Source organism: Rhinolophus sinicus, linkage group LG05, assembly GCF_036562045.2.
Source record: "Rhinolophus sinicus isolate RSC01 linkage group LG05, ASM3656204v1, whole genome shotgun sequence".
In the NCBI taxonomy this organism is placed as follows: Eukaryota; Metazoa; Chordata; class Mammalia; order Chiroptera; family Rhinolophidae; genus Rhinolophus; species Rhinolophus sinicus.
The window spans coordinates 49651007-49675369 of record NC_133755.1 but is presented as its reverse complement, the minus strand read 5'-3'; the positions used below and the strand labels follow the sequence as shown (position 1 = coordinate 49675369).

The 24363-nt window shown below is 39.9% G+C and overlaps 1 protein-coding gene across 13 annotated transcripts in view; it reads left to right on the top strand.

Moving 5' to 3' along the window:
- Positions 1–24363, top strand: part of AAK1 (AP2 associated kinase 1) — a 154108-nt gene that overhangs the window by 54935 nt on the left and 74810 nt on the right. For all 13 annotated transcript variants that reach the window (XM_074332105.1, XM_074332103.1, XM_074332106.1 and 10 more), the window contains one exon: positions 16966–17084. In XM_074332105.1, coding sequence (XP_074188206.1) covers positions 16966–17084 — 119 coding nt within the window. The remainder of the gene's footprint in view (positions 1–16965; positions 17085–24363) is intronic.

The window sequence follows — 24363 nt, the reverse complement described above, 5'->3', positions numbered from 1 at the left end:
ATTTGGTTGGTTGCCTCTTTGTTATGTTGATGGGTATTTTTGCTATACAGAAGCTTTTTACTTTGATATAGTCCCATTCATTTATTTTTGCTTCCGCTTCCCTGGTCGTTGGGGTCAAATTAAAAAAATCCTCTCTAAGACCGAGGTCCATAAGTACCTATGTTTTCTTCTATGCATTTTATTATTTCTTTGATCCATTTTGAGTTAATTTCTGTGTATGGTGACAAATTGCAGTCTGGTTTCATTCTTTTAACTGTGGCTTTCCAATTTTCCCAGCACACTTATTGAAGAGGCTTTCTTTTCTCTATTGTATGTTTTTGGCTCCATTGTCAAAAGTTATTTGCCCATATATATGTGGGTTTATTTCTGAGTTCTCAATTCTGTTCCATTTGTGTTTTTTTCTGCCAATACCATTCTGTTTTGATTATTGTCACTCTGTAGTATAATTTGAAGTCAAGGAGTGTGATACCTCCGGCTTTGTTCTTTTTTCTTAGGATTGCTTTGGCTATTCAGAGCCTTTTGTGATTTCATACAAATCTGATGATTTTTTGTTCTATTTCTTTTAAAAATGCCATTGGGATTTTGATGGGATTACATTAAATCCAAATCTTTTCTTACTGGATTTTTAAGTAATTTCCATTTCTTGTACATGTAATTTTTTTGTTTTGAGCATTTTTTGGGTACATTTTGTGAATATTTCGGATTATTTCCTTAAGATAGACTTCCAGAAATGAAATTTTTGAGTCAAAAGATCTTTTGGGCTTTTTATACATATTTCTGTGTTGCTTTTGAGGCACAAGCCTGCTGACAGCCCTACCAGAAGGTAAGCCTGCCTAACTCAGACTGCTTGCTCATTCAATTTAGGGAATACTCAGCTCTCATTCCTTTCCCTCTTCTCAACTTTACTCAGGTATAGCCCTACCGTGGTACTGGATACTTGGGTAGAATTATACTCTTACTCCCAGGTCAGGTGGGGTCCTCTGCTCTTCAGATCTACTTCCCTTCCTTGTTTGGCATAAATCTCTTAGAACCTTGTGACATCTTGGTTTCTCTTGGTTCCTTGTACTGGCTCCTGAGTAAGTAAGCACTTTCCTAATTAAGCTTCAGGTATTTTTCCCTAGGCTTCTGGCTTTTCTGCCCTGACCCAGAAGCCTCCAAGACTGTGGTTATTGGAAGACCTACCTTTCTTCCTAACCCATATTTCTCTGTTCTATTTTGGTTGGTACTGATTTATTATCCATTTAATTGATGAGCTTATACTCATTTGGTATCTAGGCTGTTAACGCTTGGTCTCTGTGTCAGTGAAGCTTAGTTTCTTTATGTTTGTTTGGTGCCTGAGTCAAGTCTGATCTCATCTGTGCCCACGGGTGCTTAGGAATAGGCTATCCTTGGAGCTTTCCTACGTCGCTACTTCCAACTGAGAGCCAAGAACTGACTGCACAGCTCTGTGTCTCTTCCTGGTTCCCACCCCTGCATCCATTGGAGGCCCTCACTGAGTTCCTTCGCCTCCCCTGAGGAATGTCTTGACCTCTCAGGCCTCCCATGGAGCAGAGTGGAAAGATGGCATGGACATCGATCCCTGGGCAGGTTTCTCTGCTGTGACGAGAACAATTTCCCATAGAGCCAGGACTAGAGGAAGACACTTCAAGTGCAGAATTAAAAGAGGCACCGAAAACCTCAGAAATCAACATACATCACATTTTAATGCAATATTTATAAATAAAAATGAATGCAAGAAACCGTGATGAACAAAATACGAGATGTTAAAACAAAGACAGGATCAGCTTAACAGTGCTGTGCCAGCCATACTGCAGCCTGGGTCAAAAGGAAAGACCCTTACTACTGACTGTGTCTTTTTGTGCCCATGGCAAGTGCTTCACTCTGCTCACCCCCGTTCATCCTGACGCAGAGGGAGTTTCCCCCACGAGTTGCTGAGTGCACTGGCCACTGGTTGTATGCTCCTGGTCCGTTTGGAGACTTACCTTCTTGGCAGGCCTCTCCAGGTGTGTCTGTGGCTGAGTCCTTTTTTCAGTTGATACGAAAGACTTCACCCTGTCTGTTTCCTCCCAGCAGAGGGCCAAATCCTCTTCTCTATGATTACTTTCTGGTAACTCCAGGTAAAAACCCTCTCTACGCCATCCCCAGATAAAGAGTGCACTGAGTATGAGGGATCTTGTGTGCCCGACTCCTGCCCCTGATCTGGGAGCCCGGGAAAGGTTACAGAGCAGACTGGCTTCCCTGTCAGGGACCTTGTCACTGTCCTTTCCCCAGTAGATTTTGGACCACTTTCTTCCTAAGATCTTTGTGTAGTAATGCAGGTTCTGTTTTGCTGTAAATTTAGTCCTTCACTTAAAAGTTCTCATTCTTTCATTGCAGTTGTTAGTGCTCTGTTTTAACACACAATTATGGATACTTTTTGTTAAAAGAGCCTATAATGGTTGAAATTGTTGAACTTCGATTGTATCAGAGCGTGTGTAGTCTGTAAACATACAATATTATTGGAAAGTATCTTAGGGTCATTGGGTGCCAGGAACAGAAGTTTAATTCAAATTAGAGTAAGTGAAAAATAGAATTTATTGGATAAGTACAGGGGACCGTTTCGGAACCCAACAGTAGGCTGTGAAGCTGGATTTTGTGAGCGTTGGAAAATTATCAGGTGGTTCTTCTCACGGTCCGTCTCCCCTTGGAGACGCATAGTCTTGGACTGCAGCTTCTTCTTCCAGTGTCTGTTCCATTTGCTTGTCTTTTTGGAGAACACCCTTCTCTGCTTATTTGTGAGCCTGCACGTGACTCACAGGAGCCACCAGTCTAGTCTATATGGTTGCACAGCACCATCCGACTACAGTTCCTGAGGTTGTCATTCGGATGCTCCGTGGAGAACGTGTGCCAGCTGCCCACTCCTGGTCCAGTGAGCAGTGGCTAGGAGAAGGGGGTCACTTGATATAACACTTCTAACAATTATTTCGGCATGGGGTGGAGGGTATGGTAAGCTAGACCAATGTGTGCCCTACAGTGAATAAAAATAAAGTAAAATCTTTGCCCTCTGAGAAAATATAGCCCTAGTGAGAAAGACTGATATGCAGACGAGGGAGATATAATCAGAGTAAGACAGGAATACGAGGTGGGCGTTCTGTTAGATGAAAGTTCACATAGGAGTCCTGGTGTGAGCCTGGACTTAACAGTTACAAGTTTACTAATTAAAGCGAAGACAGACATTCCAGATAGAGAATACAAGCAACAACACCGAGTGCAGGAGCCCAGTTCAGTGTGGGCCTTGTACGCCACAGTAAGGTGGGGATTTTATCTTGTAGATGGTTGAGAGCTAGAGAAGAATTATAAGCAGGGAAACGACATTATTACATATGCTATTAACTTATGAAACATCTATTAATCATCTGCCATGTACCAGGTACTATGCTAGCCCTGAGGATTCAGAGAGAAATAAGAAGCACTTCTTGCCATTTAAATTTTCCTTGATGACTCATTTTTCAAGTGCCCCCACCTAGAGAACAATGTAGAATGTTGTCTTTTTGGTTTCACAGTATTCAAAGTCCTTAAACTGGTATTTAATAATACCATTAAAGTATCCTAAAGTATATATAGTATACTTCATGTAAAAAATACTTTATAAAGTATCATGTAATATAAAGTATGATGATAACATAACAAGTATCATTTCTACCAGGGCAGAAAAGAGTGGCCCCTTCTTTGCCTTAGCCTGTCTGCTGGAGAGATTAGCATATCATAGGTCATCATGATACATCGAGCTGAGTGCAGCAATAGAGGTACCATATGGGGACTGGAATATGAAAGCCTGGGGGGGTCATTGTCAGGGACAGGGAAGACTTCACAGAAGAGGTATTATTTTACCAATCTTTAACTCCTTTTATCAAGCAGAAGACTGGGACAAGATATTCCAGCCAGAGGGAATAGCATGCGTAAGTGTCCTGGGAATAAAGCAGCAAAAAAAGTTCAAGTTCTGAAACCTTGGTGGTAGGGGAGGAGAGAGCATTGGGAGATGGATTTGGGCCAGAACCGGGCAATATTGTTGATGGGAGTATAAAATAATACAGCCGCTTTGGAGAAAGTTCTGGCAGTTTCTTATAAAATTAAATATACACCTACCTAGTAGCCCAGCACTTATATATACTCTTGGGTATTAGGTATTTACCCAAGAGAAATAAAAACATGACACAAAAAGACTTGTACAAGAATGCATATAGAGCTTTCTTCATAATAGCTTCAAGTTTGAAATAACCCAAATGTCTGTCTTTAAGAGAAAGGATAAACAGATTTATTCAAATAATGAAATACTAGTCAGCAGTAAAAGTAATAAACTACCCTGTACACTTAACAGTATAAACTATTATCATAAGTAAAAGACCCTTACACAAAAAAGCATGTGTCTTATGATTCCTTTTATATGAAGCTCTCAAGCTGGCAAAACTAGTAGTTGATGAAAAACATCAACACAGTGATTGTCTATAGGGGGCTATGCGGGTGGGATTGTCTGGAAAGGAGCATGTGGGAACTTTGTATGTGATGGAAAGGCTTTATATCTTTATAGGGTTTGGATTACATGAGTGTGCATTTATCAGAACTCATCCAGTAATATACTTAAGATTTATACATTTCACTATAAATAGATTTTACTTCTACCCTACCCCCCAAAGAACCATGAACTCGGAACACTAGTTAAAGACAAAGCGGGCTGAAGTATTTAGGGGAGAGTGCGCCCAGCGAGGTCTGCAACTTCCTTGGAAATGCATCAAAAATAGGATGAGTTGATGTTTGCATAGATGGATGATAAATATGTGATAAAACAAATTTGGCAAATATTAACAATTGTAAACTCTAGCTGGTGGGTGTATGGATGTTTGCAGTACGATCTTTTCAACTTTACTGTGTTTGAAATTTTTCATAACAAAGTGGGGAAAAGTATAAAGGTTCTTATGTGCTGTGGCGTTAAGGAATTTGGTCTTCATTCTGGCTTTAGGGGACTAAGGAAAGCTTTTAAGAGGAGATATTAAATACGAATTTTAGAAGAGAAAGCGATCCAAGGTGCAGAAAGTTAGGACTTGATTTCAGTTCTTCTGGTAAGAAGAGGAGAGTGTAAAGGAGCATCAGGGATGGAGGAGAGGGGATGGACTCTGGACAGTTGCAGGATGGACTTGCTAAGGCTCGGGGAAATCAGCTTGGGTGATGGCCGGAGCCGGGACGGGGAGGCAACTGACCTCGTGCACAAGTCCTCGGTGAGGGGCCACCACCTAAGGGCGATGGGTGGTACAGTCAGGTATCCTGAACCTCAGAGGAAAGGCCTTTGTGCAGCATGAAGTTAAATTGGAATGCTCTGGAATTAATAGTTGGGAGCTGAGAAAATTTCATCCTGTTTCCAGGATGAGAACTCATCTCCCTCACAACGAGGAGGGTTGAAGCAGGTTAGGATGACCTGGAAAAAGCAGTTGTGTCCCGAGACCAGTTCTAATGAAATCTAAACAGTTGAAAACTTTTATACTGTGTATTTTTGAAGTCATTGCATACCGGTATCTTAGTAGAACAGAAAACTCAGCTTTCAGCCTGGCTGCTAAGCTCAAATCACCACCCTAGTAAATGCTCTTTCTGGAACAGGATGCTCTTTCTGGAACAGAGCTAGTGAACCAGATCTTACTACAAAAGCAGAAAACGAACTAAGCTTTTGAAGCATGAAGTTCAAGTGGAATGCTCTGGAATTAACATTTGGGAGCTGAGAGAATATCAGCCAAACTTTGGCTTTTTTAAAAGCCCAGTTCTCCTTTGGAGAATGTGGACAAGGAACACACATCAAGTCTTGGTGGGAACGATTAGAGCCAGAGCGCGGGTGTCTGTGGTGGGGGGCAGACAAATCTGGGCATGGATACTGGGGCCTCTGGCTGACCTCGGCTGCTCTGTTTGTGTGCACACCACTTATTAGAAGAATGCTGGCACCAGTGGCTTAGGGGCTGAGACAGTCATGCCCAAGAGACTCTCCATTCCTTCAGGTGAGGGATGAGGCAGGGTTGTGCATGGGGTGTTTGATTTCTTTCCCTTCTCAACTGAAGAGTGTTTTCATTTCCAGCTCAAGTGTTTTTGAAAGAAGGAATCGTACATAGGACAAGTGTCACCCTGTGACAGCACAGAGATTTCTGTAAAGCTCTCCATAAAGCTGCACCGTGAGCATATTGCCCCAGGCTATTGTCCAGTAAGCCCCAGTCTCATGCAGCTCTCAGTTATGCCAGGCTGAGTGCTCAGGGTTTTTCTCTGGAGGGCTTGATTACCTTATCACCAAGGTGCCTTCTCTCAAAATGTGTACCAAACTAGATTCTAACTTCCTGAAAGGCTGGGACTGGGGTGTGTGTGTGTGTTTTCTTTTTAAAGTTAGTTTATTGGGGTGACAATGGTTAGTAAAGTTACATAGGTTTCAGGTGTACAATTCAATTCTGTAATACATCATCTATATATCACCACCCAGAGTCAGTTCTCCTTCTGACACCATGTATTTGATCCCCTTTACCTTCATCTACCACCCTCCTCCCCTCTTTCCTTCTGGTAACCACTAAACTATTGTCTGTGTCTGTGAGTTTTTGTTTCTTCATTTGTTTGTCTTGTTCTTTTGTTGTCTTCAGTTTTATATACCACATTATCAGTAAAATCATAATGGTTCCCGACTTTTTCTGTCTCACTTATTTCACTTAGCATAATAATCTCAAGGTCCATCCATGTGGTCACAAAAGGCACTATTTCATCTTTTCTTACTGCCGAATAGTATTCCATTGTGTATATATACCACGACTTCTTTATTCATTCATCTATCGAAGGACTCTTTGGTTGTTTCCATGTCTTGGCCACCGTAAATAAAGCTGCAATGAACATCAGAGCACATATCCATAAACATTTATCTTTACGGATAAATGTTTTCAGATTTTTTGGGTAGATACCCAGGAGAGGGATTGCTGGGTCATATGGTAATTCTATTCATAATTTTTTGAGGAACCTCCACACTGCCTTCCATAGCAGCTGCACCAGTCTGCATTCCCACCAACAGTGTATGAGGGTTTCTTTTTCTCCACAACCTCTCCAACACTTGTTATTATTTGTCTTATTGATGATAGCCATTCTAACTGGGGTGAAGTGATACCTCATTGGTTTTTATTTGCATTTCTCTGATGATTAGTGACTCTTTGGAGAAATGTCTGTCCTCTGCCTATTTTTTAATTGGATTTGTTGTTGTTGTTGGGTTGTATGAGTTCCTTTTGTATTTTGGATATTAGCCTCTTATCAGAGGCACTGTTTGCAAAAATCTTCTCCCATTCAGTTGGTTGCCTGTTTATTTTGTCGATGGTTTCTTTTGCTGTGCAGAAGCTTTTTAGTTGTTGTGGGTTTTTTGGTTTAGTTTTGTTTTTGGATTTTTTTTTTTTTTTTTTTTTTGGTACTTTTTTACAGTACGGGGCAAACAAATTGTATAACAAACACTTGAATACCTTTTCTGTAGTCGGCCCTGTGCTGGGTGACAGAGGCCACAGTGAGTCAGTCATTATCCTTGCCCTTGGGCCGTTGACAGGGTTCAGGGAAAGAAAGCATCAAATCAGGAATTACCCACCTGCGTAATTATACTCCACATATGCCATGCCTCAAGGAAACGTAGAGGGTGGTGTGTATAACAAGGGACATAACCTCATCAGAAAAAGAGGGTGGGGGCCAGGGGCAGTCAGGGAAGGCTCGTCAAAGCAAGTAACATTCAGCCTAAAACCTGAAGGAGTAGGAGACGGTCAGGCCAGGAGTGAGGTGAACAGGGCAAAGGGAGAAGCGTGCACAGAAATTCTGAGGCAGGGTGGAGTATAAGCAACGTTGAGGAAGAAAGAGCAATTGTGGCTGGAACAGAGCGAGCAGTGAAAGGCTGTGGTATTTGAATGATGCTGGAGAGAGATCACGTCCTATCACATGGGGTCTTGTAGGCCGTGGTCAGCATTTGGTATTTTAGTCTAAGAGGCATGAGAAGCCACTGAGGAGTTTCAGACAGGTGAATGATACTCAGTTTCTCTTTTTAAAAGATCACCCTAGTAATGCAGAGAATAGAAAATGGCTTAATCTGACATGGGGAAGCTGCTCAGTGGGTTTCAGTGAACAAAGAATATGGCCCTACTGATGTCTCTCACCAGTTTGCCATATAGTTAACCCCATGGTAACAGACATTTGCCAGCTAGTTAACCCCATGGTATCAGTGCAGTGACGATGGGCCAGGTAGCTCTGGGGAAGGTCCTCTTTCCGTCAGTCTTAGCTGTTGACAGGCCAGTCCCAGTATGCTCTGGTTCTATGGGCAGTAATTCACCAGCCTCTGGTGTGTGTGAGCCAAGTTGATTTCTTAAAATTCGAACCTTTTATTGTAGGCAAGCAGGTACCTTCCCTGGAAATGTCTGTTTTTTTCCTGGAGATTTTTTGCCAGACCCCTAAAGAGGTCCCCCTCCACTGGAGCTGCTCCCTAATTGTTGCCATTTTTGGAAAGGAAGAACCAATTGCTAGCCATCACACGTTGAACCTGAGCTGTAGCCTTGATTGGGTTCCATTGATGTTTCTGTACTACTGCCAGGTTTGCCAGTCTCTGACTTGTGCCCACAGCTCCTGATGGGGAGAGAGGAAGTTGAATACCTCAAGTCATCCCATCTGGGTGTGCTTTTTGCCTAGGAAAAGGACTGCTTTGACATGTTCCCCAGAAGGAGCTGGCACATGGTGATTTTTAATTTGAGGCAAGTGAGGAGAGATTGACGTTAAAAAAACAAACCCCAAGTCCCCACTGAAATCAGTGTTGACAAAATGCTTCAAATTGACCTTTTCTCCCATGAAATCTTTGCTTTGCTCCTTGCCATCTGTTGTAAAGTTTTGAAAATTTTTGTTCCTGCCGAAACTTTTGGCAAAATTGTCATCGATCTGAATAAATTGTAGGTGGGTGTTTGCAAGCCTCTTGGACGTCACTCCCGATGGGAGCTCACAGACACTGCAGACTGTGGCCAAGTTCTCACTGTACAGAGGACTCTTCCACGTGGTCAGCTGAGAGGCAAAGCTTTGGTCAGCCTCCTGTCCTTCCCCTGTATCTTTCTCTTACCTTCCTTGGTGTTCCTGCACAGTGAGCTGCTGAAGGGTCGGGGTGGCAATGCGGTGAGGAATTGGCACGCCTGGATTCTAGGCCTGGCCCTGGCACCCAGGGGCAGTGTGAGGAGGCCACTTAGGCTGTCCTCTGTGCCTTCCTTTTCCAGCCCGTCAAGTGGAGATTGTAATACATGCTCTGCTTACTTCACAGGGTTCCCATAAAGATTGGACCAGGGCTGTCTCCTACAGTCCTAGCCTAGAAATAGGTTTTCATGAACTTTCACAGGGTTTAAGAGATTTTTTTTTTTTAAAGTTTGTTGGCTGGATTTAAAAATCAAGAAATTTTACCTAAAAATCTAGCTTCTCTTGGAAATCAAAAAACCTGGCAAGCCTCAGCCTACGTTCCCTCCGTGGCAAGAGCGACTGAGGTTGAGAAATGGCTCCCCACGAGCTGGGGCGCTCACTTTCACGTGTGCACAGCCCCGCCGCTCCCCGTGAGTGGGATCCCCGGCAGTGAGTCTGTGTCATCAGATTCCCTGTGTATGTTTTGTTATACCTGGATGCTCTCTCTCCTTTAGGTGATCGATCTGGCCCCTCTAGGCATTTGGGTTTGTGCCCTTGATCTCAAGAAGATATTCCAGATTTAGAACCTTATGATAAGTCAGGTATCATACAAATACAAAGGAGTTTTTTTTGTTTGTTTGTTTTTTGTGGGGGAGACGAGGAGGGAACGAGCACCTGTATTCAACACATAGCTCCTCTGTGCTAAGTGCTTTGCTCATCATGTAATCCTCCAAAAAGCTATGAGGTAGATCTCCGCTGCCCTTGGCTGAGAGGACAGGCCGCAGGGAGATTGCGGCTTACCTGAGCCAGGGTTTGAACCTAACCGGTTGGACTCCAAAGGAATGCTGCGTGGTGTCAAAGTAGCATGGATGTGATGGCACTGCCCCCATTCCCAGAAGCTCTGTGCACATTTATAGCTACAAGAGGCGTGCAGGTGAGGGCTATTTGTATGACTTGCAGTGGTGTATTCCTGTTTTCTTTATAAAATACTTTTATGTAGAGCTACAAAATATTCTTTGGGCACTTTTTTCTTCTCCTTTAAAACAGAGTTGCCCCTCCCCCCCCTTTTCTGAGCCTCTTTTTCAGAATCAATATTAAACAGATAAAGGAAGCTGTGTGCAGAGTCCTCCCCTTGAACGGAGTCATTTTTTCCTCATGGGGTCACTGAAATACCTCCCGTAATGCTAGGGCTTCGAGGAACCCAGTTTTAAAACCACTAATTTAGTCTTAATTTCTGCAATTGAGGAAATGGAGGCCAAAGGGATCCAGTAACTTGACCGGTATTTTCCTTTCTTTTCCATCTTCCAGAAAAATTCTACTTGAACTGGATTCTCTGTCTGATTTTTTAGAAAAGCCTCAGAATGCAGTTGTATTTTATGCTCATTTCTTCTTCTCGGGTAATTCAAAAGGAAACTTCATGAAGTAGACAGAATTCATTGGGTTAAACCTTATTTCATCTCAGACAAGCGGAAGCTATTCCTCAAAGTGTAGATGGGACTGATGTTAGCAAATGAAGTCTCCTTTAACCTGCAAGAAATAAGCAGGCAGCAGATTTTAGTGCCTACAATCTAGGCTTGATTTTAAAATATCCACCCAAACCTCTTTGGCAGCAAATCCAGAAGCCCTGCCTCAGCGCCACGATGGGCTTCTTTGTTGCCTGGTCTAATCGTCCTCATTTGTCTGCCCATCTGTCTCCCAGCTCTGCACATTACTGCTCGGATCATCAGTTTGGTGTTTTTCTTCCTTCCCACTCACCTTACCTCCTCCATTCCTCACTTTCCTTGCCAAGTGGAAGGAAGTCACTGGTGTCCTGATTCAATCGGTACAGTCTCGGGGGTCTGGTGCCATCTAGCATGATTCCGAGACCAACCCAGGAGAGGCACTACCCTTAGTTCTTCCGAAGCCCCGTTGCTGATGTTGAATATCATGATCAGGCTTCTGAGAAGGTTTTGTTGAAAAAGTTTTAGTCATGAGAATGATGTTGATAATCGCTCGTTGACAGCAGAGGGGAAAGCGATTTTAGAGAGTCTATAACTGTGTATTACAGATTCTCACTTGCCTTCTCCCAGGAGAAAAGTAGGCATTCTGTCATCTTTACTTGAGAGGTAGAACTTCAAGGTATCTCAGTAATTTCGTGAGTGACTCTTTGATCCTTTGCTGATTAAAGCCTTTTATCGTGACAGTAGTGGGAAGCAGCTAATCCTAGGAGTTTAAATGATGAAGGATCTATAGGGAAATGCAAATTAAAACCACCATGAACTATCACTGCACACTCAACTACAATGGCTACAGTAAAAAGACCAACATACCGCGTGTTGGTGAGGATATGGAACAACCAGAACTGTCATAGATGGCTGTTGGGTGTGTGAAATGGTACAACCACTGTGGGAACTGGTTAGCAGTTTCTTATATGCCAAATATACCCTTAGCGATATGGCCCAGCAATTGCATTCCTAAGTATTTACCTAAGAAAAATAAATACTTATGTCTACAAAAGAGGAGTTCTATATGAACATTGTATTTATAATAATAGCCAAAAACTTGAAACAATTCAAATGTCCTTCAATGGGTAAATGGATAAATGAATTGTGGAAAATCTATACAATGGACTGCTAGTCTGCAATTTTAAAAAAACCCAAACTACTAATATCTGTATCACTGAAGGTGCATCTTAGAAATGTGCTGAATGAAAGAAGCTTGATGCAGCAATACATACTGTATGATTCTGTTTATTCTAGAGCAAGCAAAATTAATCTATAGGATGGAAAGCAGGTCAGAAGTTACATGAGATGGTGTGAGGAGGAGTGGGAGGTGTGAGGAACTGTTTGCAGCAATGGATTGATGGTGGTGATGGTTACAAGAATGAAAACGCACCAAACTGTACACTTAAAAGGATGCACTGTATTATACATAAAGTCGATTTTAAAAGATGAGGGACCTTGCTCTTTCACCGGTGACCCGCCAAGAAGGGTTGCATTTGCACTAAGACCGTGAAGAAGGCGGTCCGGGTCATCATCAAGACTTCACACCGACAAGCGCACGTGTGAGGAGACCACCATTATTCCCAGCAAGAAGCTCTGCAACAAGATACAGGCTGTGTCACACATCTGATGAAGCAGATTCGGAGCGGCCCCGCGAGAGCTATTTCTGTCAAGCTGCAGGAAGAGGAGAGAGAAAGGAGAGAGAATTCTGTTGCTGAGGTCTCAGCCCGGGGTCAGGAATCAGTGAGCTAGATCCGGACATGAGGAAACGCTGAAGCTCGTAGACTTCGGCAGTCTGTCCAACTTGCAGGTCACTCAGCCTCCAGGTGGGATGAATTTCGAAACACCGTGTGGTGCTGTTTGAATCTTCCTGCTGTGCTGTAATAGTTTCAATAAACCATGGACAACTAAAAAAAAAGGATGAGGGACCTGGTCTGAGCTCTACCATTAACTAGCTCTATGGGTTCTTGTGAAAGGACCTTAATCTCTGTACCTCTCTTTTCCTATTGGGAAAAGGGGACAGTAGGTAGGTAGCTCACCTACCTCATTCAGTTACTGTGGAACTATAAATGAAATCATTTATTTTGAAATGCCTTTAAAAAAGTATAAAGTCACGTACAAATGCTGGTTGGGAGTGGGAGGGGAATATTTCATAAACTCGTCTTCAGTGAAGAAAGGAAAGAACTGTGATAACTAACGTATGAGTTTATATATATTATATATACCGGGGGTGCCAAAACAATGTGTATGCATGACTTGCATTCATCTTTTGTTATCAGTATGTATTGAGTATTACAATTTTTAATACATTTTTTCCCTTTCTTAAAATGTGTATACATTTTTTGGGCACCCTCTGTGTGTGTGTGTGTGTGTGTGTGTGTGTGATTTTATTTGAAGTCATCTTTTAACTTTGTGTGACACTGGCTGTGTTGTATTGCTTCCCTTCTCTGGCCATCAGTAAAAGGAGAGAGTTAGACTAGATCCGAGGTAGAAAGCTATAGGCTCAGAGACTCTCTAAAGCCTCTCAGGTGTGTTTTCTTTAGCCTCTGCAGTGGCATTCTGACCAGGGTTAATTTAAAAATGTGACTGGTTGCCAATGTTCAAATCTGGAGATTTCACCTAAAGTTTTGGGTTTCCAGTTTATCTTTAGAAATTAGCAGATCTGACAAAACTGGGCTCATATTCCTACAAAGCAACAATGATCTGGAGTTGTGTGGTAGCTGTTCTTTTATGTGGGCCATACACTTTAGTTTCCCACAGTCTTCACCGTTCTCCGTAGCCTTTGTATTCTCTGTAGTAACATTAAGAGGAAAGTTAATTGATTGTCAAGTGCCCATTGATAATGTTAGGCACTACTCTAGGGGATGACTATATAGAGGGCAACCAAACAAACGAAATCTCTAAACTCATAGTGAGTGATAAGTACCCATCCACATCATCAAAAATTAGGAGGAGAAAGTTAGACCAATATTTTAGGGAAAGTGGAAGAAAACATGTTTCTTTGTGGAAGTAAAACAAAACAAAACATTCCTACATATTTAAAAGGCCAACAGTTATCTTGCCTATTTCTCTTGCTTACCTCACATAATGGATCAGATCCTTTTCCCTTTGTGATTCAGTAAATCATGGGTTGCCAAAAAAAGTGCATTCCAGTAAAATCATGGAGATTAGCTCAACGTTTCAAAAAATGACAGTAGGCAGAGAGACTGGCAAAGGTCTACAGAATGTTAGTTTTTCTTACCTATGTCCAAACCATCCCCAGCTCAGCTTTAGATTTCTATGTTTAATCAAGCTCTCGGGATGTAACTCAATCGGAAATGAGCGTCTCTCTTGACAGTCTTACAGCTGCCTTCTTCTGTAATAGCCTGGACTCTGTTTAGCTGTGGCTGAGAATCCTTTTACCCTGATCCACGTGGCGAACCTGTGCTGGAGAAGTTATCTTGAGTGGTGCTATCTCCCGTCTACCTTCTAACCTAGTAATTTGCATCTCCATTTGGTCAACTCCGTAGTGATAGTGGGCAACCTTTTTTTTTTTAATTTTTATTGGGGAATATTGGGGAACAGTGTGTTTTTCCGGGATCCATCAGCTCCAAGTCAAGTCGTCTTTTTTTTTTTTTTTTTTTTCAATCTAGTTGTGGAGGGCGCGTCTCAGCTCCAAGTCAAGTTGTTATTTTCAGTCTAGTGGTGGAGGGTGCAGCTCACTGGCCCATGTGGGAATTGAACCGGTGACCTGGGTGTTATGAGCACTACGCTCTAACCAGCTGAGCAAACTGGCCTCCCGTGGCCAACATTTTTAAATTGACAAATTCTATCAGGCTTTGATTTTGATCTCATGTTCAAGGAACACTGATTTAAATGCTCTTCACCTGCAAATAAGCCCTTGTCTGGGCATAGATGCTTAATAACGTGGTTCTCTCTGCGTTAAGCATCATGGTTCATTGCTTTGTCTTTAGATGTATGATGGTCGTAGACTTGGAGAAGCCGGGCTGGCTCTTCACAACCAGTTGTGCTTGCGTAGATCGTGCGGTAGGCGTCATTTCTTCAGTTCTGGCTCCAAGGGTCATCTTGCTTCCTGGTAAAGAAAACTACACTGCTCCCATCTGGTGGCAGCTATCTCCGATTGCTGCATCATCAGCCTGCTTCTGAAAGCACAGCCTTATCCTTGAGTGGTGCCATGAATCACAGAACTATAGGAAATAGCCATTCCCAACTTTTGTTCTCCCAGCTTTTGTTCTGCAACAGTATCAGCACTGTCAGAGGCATTGCACAGTTTTCTCCAAGATAAATGAAGTGGAAAGAACATTTTTGGGGCCATCAGGAGAGTGACACTGTTCCAGGTTCTGCCCATAACTAGCCATGGACTCCTACGCCTCACTAGGTTCCTCCACCCATAAAGCAAAGTGCTTGGACTTACGTGCTCTCTAGAAGCACTATTGGTGCAAAGTCTGTAGTTCTGTGATTTTTAAAATTCAAAGGATCTATAAAATGAATACCCACTTGGACTGTTTACAAAACAGTTATAAACATACATAGACATTTTATAATTTATACTATCATTTTCCCCAGTTCTACTTGAGTATAAGACACATCATGAATTTAATAGCCTTTTTGGGGGGAAAAGGAAGACAAATAGTACTTCATTCAATGTATATATTTATTACAAGAAAATTTCAGATATCCTAAAAATTAAAATGTAAAAAATGTGCATCTTGGAATTCATTTTTTCTTCTTTTTGGTAATAAGACCTCTATTTGTGAATGCATGCGAGGGTTTAAAAAATTTTTTTGGTAGATACTCAAAATTCTAGAATTACAATGGACAGTTGAGCAGTGTAAGTATACTTTAAAGTATTACAAGAAAATGGAAAATGTTATTGAAGTACAAAGATTAGAGAGATGACCATTGAAATGAAAGATTATATGGTACATTTTAGTGTTTATCTAAATACTGAAGAACAACAACATAGTGATAGGAAATATACAAACATGCAGTCTCTGGTAAATTATTATCAAAATACACAGTGGAATATTTGAGTCCATTACAATTTTTTTAATACAGACTTCTGTGTGTATTTTATGAAAACATGCAACAGTGCTTTATGATTAAAGCTCTCTTTGGTTGTAAGGAACAGAAACTTACTCAAACTGACTTGAAAAGGAATAATTGTTGTAAAGATATAGCAGGAAATGCCAGAAACATCAATAGACAGGTATGGAAGTGCCACTGGGTCTCAGAGGAACTAGAGGGGCCGTCAGGACCCAAGTCGTAGCTCAGGCCTGAGGTCTCTATAATCACTGCATTGCTCGCTGTCAATTTTGCGTGTGGCTGCCAGCCCCAACACTGTGCTGTAACCTCAACTCAAGCTCCGTACTGATGGCTTCCCTCGGGGTTCACTTTCGTCCAGGTAGTGATCACCTTTGTGCAAAGAGTAACCCAGTAACTTTCTCTTTTTTTGCTATGCAGTGTCAATGCACAGGATAGTTCAAGCTAAATTATGAAGAAGGCAGATGGACTAAGTGGCCAGTATAACTGCTGCTTATCCCCAAACCTTCAATTTTGACAGCTTTGCAGCAACCGTCACACCGAACACCTCGTGCAAGGTTTAGGGAGTGAGGTCAAGGCTAGGGGTTCTAAGGATTTGGGGAACGCTAAGGGGTAACAAATTCAAAGCATTTAAGAATGCTCCAGCTAGTAGTTATTGCCTTAAAAGGAAAAATAACACCTAGCCTCACAGGATGGTACTGTGTTTCCCTGAAAATAAGACCTAGCCAGACCATCAGCTCTAATGCGTCTTTTGGAGCAAAAATTAATATAAGACCCGGTCTTATTTTAATGTAATGTAAGACCGGGTATAATATAATATAATATTATAATATAATACCTGGTTTTATATTAATTTTTGCTCCAAAAGACGCATTAGAGCTGATGGTCCGGCTGGGTCTTATTTTCGGGAAAACATGGTAGTTAGAATTAAACAAGAGCACAAAGTGCCTAGGACAGTGGTTGGAATGTAGTATTTTTTTTCTCTTGTCTTTTTGTTCCTCTGTTTATTTGTAGGTTCTTTGGAAGATAATTACTGTTCCTTTCTCCTGAGATAGGTGTTCAGGAGAAATTTCTCCAATTCTTGCCACCCAGTCGCACCGAGCCACACCTCTGAGTCCTGAGAATCTGAGAGCGCCTTCTAAGTCAGAGCAGCACCAGGACTAGCTGCCGATGGCATCAGTGCCATCAACAGTAACCACAGCAACCTGTAGCCACCATAGCCTCTGAGTGACGTTTTGAAGATGCCTCAAAATCGTTTGTATGTTTGTTTTTCTCACAGGTGGATTTGCTATCGTGTTTCTGGTGAGGACAAGCAATGGAGTGAAATGTGCCTTGAAACGCATGTTTGTCAACAATGAGCATGATCTCCAGGTGTGCAAGAGAGAAATCCAGATAATGGTAAGGCTGCTCCTCAGTCTGGAGACTGCTTATTTAAAATGGGCCAGGGGAGAGACTGTGCCCTCATAAGAAAACCAAAGGGGGCTGGTTCCCTCCCCTGAGATGGCAGGATGGCCTCTGCACAAGATGGGGTGAACATGGGGTGTAAGACTCTGCTTCTGCCTCGGTCACTCTCAGATGGAGGGTTGAGAAGAAGGGAGCATCTTGAGAGAACTGACCAATTTTTAGGTTATAGAAATCGTTTGGGGCATTGGGAATAGTTTATTTCACAACTTGGTTCCCAGAATTAACTATGGAAATTGATCCAGAAACCCTAGGTTTCCCACGAGGCTCTTCTAATGCTGTCTACCAATCCCAGTTTTCAACCCTCTTGAGCTCTTCAGCATTCTGTGGACATATCTTTCCACACGTTTTTATTTTGTTTATGTAGTTTTTTTTCCACCTGAAATGTTTTTCCCTTTTTTTGGGCTAGAAACCTCCTACTGATATATACTCTGTGATTCCATTTATAAGAGTCCAAGAAAAAGCAAAAATAATTTTGATAATAGAAATAAGAAATGTTTATCTGGGTGTGGGAAATTAAAAAGAAAGAGGCATGTGGGAAATTTCTGGGCCATACAAATGTTCTGTTTTGCGTAGTGGTTACACAGGGCTACACAATTGTCAGAACTCAGTTGAACACCTTAAGATCTGTGCGTTTTATTATGTTAATTGTACCTCACATCTTAAGAACTTACTCAGTTTTCAAGATTCAGATTTGTACTATAATTAAAGAAAGGGTCCCTATCTCTTAGAGATAAGTGCTAAACTATTTATGGATTAGATAATACGATGTCTTGAAGTTCGTGAGTAGATTTACAAGAGAAACAACTATGATGATTCAAGCATCATGCAGCAAGGGTTATGCATATGAGTTTGTTACAGTTGCTTCTTACTCTCACCTCACGTAAAAAAATTCAAATAGTCTTGTCATCCATTGTGTTTCCACAGTGCTTTTCTTTATGCCAATTGTATTGCTTATCTTGTTATTTTATAAGTAATTCTGCTATCAGAAAGTAAGTTATTTAAAATCAGAAACTTGGTATTCCAGCGCCCTGCTTGACATAAATACTTAATAAACTTTGGATGAAATGAATATATGAATAATGGTAATAACAGATGCCTGTGTTCATCAAGAGGTGATGATTCCTTTGTAAAGAGCAGAAAGGGGTCTAAAAAGTGGGTGACTGTGGCACTGTAGAGATTCCTTGCCTCTGCCTGCCTCTTGTGGGTTTGCCCTTTCTATGGCTCCTTAGAGTAAGTAGTTGAGTTACTGAAAGAAGAACTCAGAATTGAGGAGCCTGGTAGAACTTTGGATTTGAGAAAGCTGAAAATAATTGGGAGGCACTGTTGATGGAAATAAGTTGCTGTTATCATTGCAAAACAAAACCCCAACCCTGAGGCTCATATACTTATAGTCAGGGCCCGAGGATCTGTCCTCAGAGTGCCAGTGTCCTCCCACTCTCCTGCCACACAGCTCTAAATGACTGCGCTCGCCCTGTTTCCCTTCATTCACTCCGTGCATTTTCCGGATGCTTCTTTTTCTGATTCTTCCCACCTGGGTGCCCCTTCCTTGCTCGTCTTTTCACACTCCATTTCCTATCTTTGCTTCTGCTATTTCCTCTGCCTGGAATGCCCTTCTCATTCATTTTCCGGTGTTAGGAAAGTAATTCCATTCTTGAACTTTCTCCCACTCATTCAGAAACATGTTAGAGGGCTTACTTTGTGCGAGGCGAGCGTTGGAGTAGAGGAAATAAGACACAGGCCCCTTAGGAGCTCGCAAGTTAATGGACCCAATTAGGAATTAAATTACATGGGTTCAAGTTCTGGCCCAGGCATGTATTAGCTGTCAGGGTTTTGTTTTGTTTTTAATTTAGTTTATATTTTTTCAAAACTTAAATACTTAAATAGATGAACTAAGCTTGTTATAAAAACATCAAGCATTCCCCAAGGGGTCCTCCTATGTCATTTCAAGGTCCCAAGGCGACAACTTTTAGTTGATTCATTTGATGTATTTCTAAATAACATGCTGATAATGCTAATTTTTAATTTTTTTTCCATTTTAGGCATTATGTTATATAGAAAGGAAAAATGTAGCTCTTTCATCTCCTGCATGTCCTTTTCCCCAAATACTTGCATTATTCTCATCTCTCATTCTTCCAAAGCAGCCGTAAGTTTTGGCAGTTATATTAGTTATCTTAGTATTAGTTTTTACATTATTATGTAAGAAAACATTATTTCTGCTGAATCTCCTAGTGGACTATAATTACTGTTCCTTTCTTACATAACTCTCTTTTCACTGGAATTAATAATTGTGTGATTTTTTTTGTTTTGGGGGGTTTTGTTTTGTTTTAGTTTTCTGTGTACTTTTCAGCAATTTAATCCCAAACTCTTCCCAGCTTGTAGAAATCATTGTTTTAAAACTTTAAAGCACATTTAGTATTCCGTCTATTTTATCATCTTGAAGAAATCTCTGTCAGTCTTCTGACATGATGGAATCTGGGTTGGTTGTTCTCTAGTCTTAATTTACAGTCTTATCTTGGAATTTCCCTTTGCCTCCCTTCCTTAGATTTGTTGACTCCTTTTGTTTGACTTCCTTGTTTTTCTACGATTGTGAGATTTTTCTTTGTTAGCCTTACTATGGTAGATTATAGTGACTGCTTTTCAAATAGAGAACCAGTTTTGCATGCCAGCAATAATTCCTACTTGGTCATGGTCTATAAGTATTTTTATATATTATTGAATTTTATTTGGTAATATTTTGGTAAAGATTTTTGCATCTATAATCATGAGAGATAATGGTCTATAGTTTTGTTTGTTTGTTTTTTAACTGTCTTTTCTGGTTTTGGTATCAGCATAATTCTGGCTTCATAACATGGGTTGGGATATGTTCCCTCCTCGTCTGTTTTCTGGAGAAGATTTTGTAGAATAGGTATTTATTTTTTAAGTGTTTGGTAGAATTTTCCAATAAAACCATCTGGGCCTGGCTATTCCTTTTTTCAAAGTTATTAAGTTACAAATTCAGTTTCCTTAATAATTATAAGGCTATTCAGATTATCTGTTGCATATTGGGTGAGTTGTGATTGTTTTTTTTGAGGCGTTGGTCCATTTCTTTAAGTTGTCAAATTTATGCATGTGGAGTTAATTGTTAGTGACTCTAATAATAATGCTCTTATTATCCTTTGATCTGTGCAAGGTTTGTGTGTAGCCCGTTTTATTCCTGATGTTGGTAATTTGTATCTTCTCTTTTTTTCTATGTCAGTCGTATTAGAAGTTCGCCAATTTTATCGATGTTTTCAAAGAACTGTCTTTGTGTTTCATTGATTTTCTATATTTTTCCATTTTCAGCTTTATTGATTTTTTTTATCTCATACTTATTTCTTTCTGTCTACTTCCTTTGGGTTTATTTTGCTCTTCTTTCCCTAGGTACTTGAAGTAGAAGTTTAGATTACTGATTTGAGACTTCCCCCTTTTTCATTTTATACGTTTAGTGCTATAAATTTCCCTCTTGACACTGCTTTATTTTGATATGTGTATTTTCATTTTTCATTCAGTTATAATGTATTTTTTTTTATTTCCCTTGAGACTTCCTCTTGACCCATGGGATATTTGGAGGTATGTTGTTTAATTTAGAATTGTTTGGCAGTTTTTTATCTTTCCGTTATTAGTTTCTAGTTTGACTCCATTGTGGTTGGAGAACACACTTCATATGATTTCACTTCTTTTAAATTAATTAAGGTTTGTTTTATGGCCTATCTTGGTATATGTTTTATGAGCACTCGAAAAGAATGTGATTTATGTTGTTAGGTGAAGTGTTCAATAAATGTTGATGAGATCCTATTGGTTTGTGGTGTTATTTTCTTCTATGTCCTTGCTGATTTTTATCTAGTTGTTCTATCAGTTGTTGAGAGGTGGTGTTGAAATCTCCACATATAATCGCAGTTTGTCTTCTCTTTCAATTCTGTCATGTTCTGCTTCACATGTTGTACAGCTCTGTTATTTGGTGCATATAAATTTAGGGTTGTTGTGTTCTGGGTGGATTGACCCTTTTGTCACTACACTGTAGTGTTCCTCCCTGTCTTTGGTAATTTTCTGTGTTCTGAAGTCTACTTTACCTGATACTAATATAGCCACTCCTGTTTTGGGGGGGATTCAAGTTTGCATGGTGTACGTCTTCCTATCCTTTTACTTTCAACCTGCCTCTATTGTTTTATTTTCAAGGGAGTTCTTACAGGCAGCAAGTAGGTGGATTGTATTTCTAATACACTCTGTCAATGTTTGTTGCATAAACTGGTGTATTTAAGACCATTTACATTTAATGTAGTTATTTGTTAGGCCCAATAAGTTAAGCCTTAAATCTCCTATTTTATTTTTTGTTTTCTTTTCGTTCTCACTATTTCTCATATCTCTTGTCTTTTTCCTGTCTTCTTGTGGTTACTTGAACTTTATTCAGAATTCCATTTTGATTTATCTGTAGTGTTTTTGAGTGTATCTCTTTGTATGGTTTTTTAAAAAAAGACTTAAATTATTAGAGTGGTTTTAAGTTCACAGCAAAATTAAACACAAAGTACAGAGGCCCTGTATACCCCAGGCCCCCCACATGCCCAGTCTCTCTTACTATCAGCATCTAGCACCAGAGTGGTCCATTTGTTACAACCAATGAACTTACACTGACAAATCGTTATCGCGTAGAGTCCACAGTTTGCATTAGCGTTCACTTTGGCATTGTGCATTCTTTGGGTTTGGACAAATGTAGTATTTTGACAAATGTAGTTTTAACAAATACCATTATAGTATCATAAGGAATCATTTCACTCCCTTAAATATCCCTGGTGCTCTACCTATTCAGCCCTTCTAACCCCAACCCCTAGCAACCACAGATTTTTTTTTTTTTAACTGTCGCCATAGTTTTGCCTTTTCCAAAATGTCATATAGTTGGAGTCATTCAGCATGTAGCCTTTTCAGATTGGCTGCTTTCACTTAATAATATGGCTTTAAGATTGTTTGATGTCTTTTCATGGCTTGATAGCTCATTTCTTTTTAAAGCTGAATAATATTTCTTTGTAAGGATGTATCACAGTTTATTTATCCATTAATCTACTGAAGGATATCTTGGTTGCTTCCAAGTTTTAGTAATTATTAGTAAATCAGCTATAAACATCTGTGTGCAGGTTTTGTGTGGGCATTTTTTTTTAACTCATTTGGCTATGTTTCATAGATCCTCAACTAAGCAAATATTATTTCAATTTTGAAGATTTCTTTTTATGTTTCTAAGTCAATATTTAAAGTTTTATTTCACTTTTTAAATTTCATTTTAATTCTATCATAAATTTTAAAAATAATTTTTTGTTGTCAAAATTTGTAACTTAAAATTTACCATCTTAACCATTTCTAAGTGCACAGTATTGTGAATTCTAGGCGTAGTGTTGTACAGCAGATCTCTAGGACTTATTTGTCTAGAGTAAATCACCATTTTCCCCTCCTTTCAGCTCCTGGCAACCACCATTCTACTTTCTGCTTCTATGAGTTTGGCTATTTTTTTATACCTCATGTAAGTGGAATCATACCATATTTGTCCTTCTATGACTGGTTTATTTCACTTTTTATATCTTCAACGTTCATTTATGTCAGAAAATATGACAACATTCTTTTTTAAAGTTAAGTCATATACCATTGTGTGTATATACCACATTTTCTTGAGGCATTCATCCATTGATGGACATTTCAGTTGCTTCTACCACCTGGCTTGAATTACCTCTTGCTGTGAACATGGGTGTGCAACTGTCTCTTTGAGATCCTGTTTTTGATGCTTTTAGGTAGATATCAAGTAATGGGATTGCTGAATAACATGGTAATTCTATGTTTAATTTTTTGAGGAATCTCCATATTGTTTTCCGTAGTGACTGTACCATGTTACATCCCTACCAGCAGTGCACAAGAGTTCCAGTATCTCTGCATTCTCATCAGCACTTATTTTCTGTTTTATTTTTTCTAATAATGGCTATCCTAACGGGTATGAGGTGGTATCTCATTGTAGTTTTAATTTGCATTTCCCTGATGATTAGTGCTATTGGGGATCTTTTCATATGCTTGTTGGCCATTTTTTTGGTATAACTTTTAAGTACTATTCGAATTAATATGATTCGCATATATAGTGTATGTGTATAATTTATTGGTGGTGTTATTTTACCAAATCAAATGAAGTATAGAAATCTTACCCACCTTTCCCTCCCTAACCCTCCCCAGTTATAATTATTTTAAATATTTGTTATACATACATTTAGGGCCACATCAGACAGAGCTATAATTTTTGCTTCCACTGTAAAACTTGATTTGGAACTTTCAGTAGGAGAAAGAAAGTCTGTTTTATTTACCCACATTTTTTCTTACTGTGTTCTTCCTTCATGACGTGCCAAGATTTCCTTTTATTATCATTTCCTTTTTGTTTAGAGAACTTTTTTCAGCCATTCTTTTAGGGTAGGTCTGCTGGTGACAAATTCCATCAGTTTCCTTTTATCTGAGAATGTCTTAATTTCCCCTTCATTCCTAAGGGATATTTTTGCTGGGTGTGGGATTCTAGACAACAGTTCTTTTCTTTCAAAATGTGCCACTGTTTTCTGGCCTCCGTGATTTCTGATGAGATACCGACCAATTCAAATTGTTTTTCTCCATATAGGTAATGTGTCATTTTTCTCTGACTGCTTTCTGTATTTTTGTTTGTCTTTATTTTCAGAAGTTTGGTTATGATGTATCGTGGTATGGATTTCTTTAGGTTCATTCTGTTTGGGATTTGCTCAGTTGTTTGAGTTTATAGGTATATGTTTTCTGCAAAATTTGGGAAGATTTTCAGCCACTATATCTTCAAGTACTTTTTCAGTCGCTTCCCTTTTCTGTTTTCCTTCTGGAAACTCTGATCACATGAATGTTAGATCTTTTGTTATAGTTGTGCATTTCCCTGAGGTTCTGTTCTTTGTTTTTTATTTTTTAAGACTTTATTCTTTAGAAGTTTTAGATTTACAAAAAAATTGAGATGATAGTGCAGAGAGTTCCATATACTCCCCCAACTAGCTTCCCGTTATTAGCATCTTATGTTAGTATGGTACATTTGCCAATCAATGAACCAGTATTAATGTATTATTATTAACTAATGTGTATAGTTTACATACATTCCCTTTGTTTTTAACTAATATCTTTTTCTATTCAGGATTCCGTCCATAAGACCACATCCTAGTTAATTTTT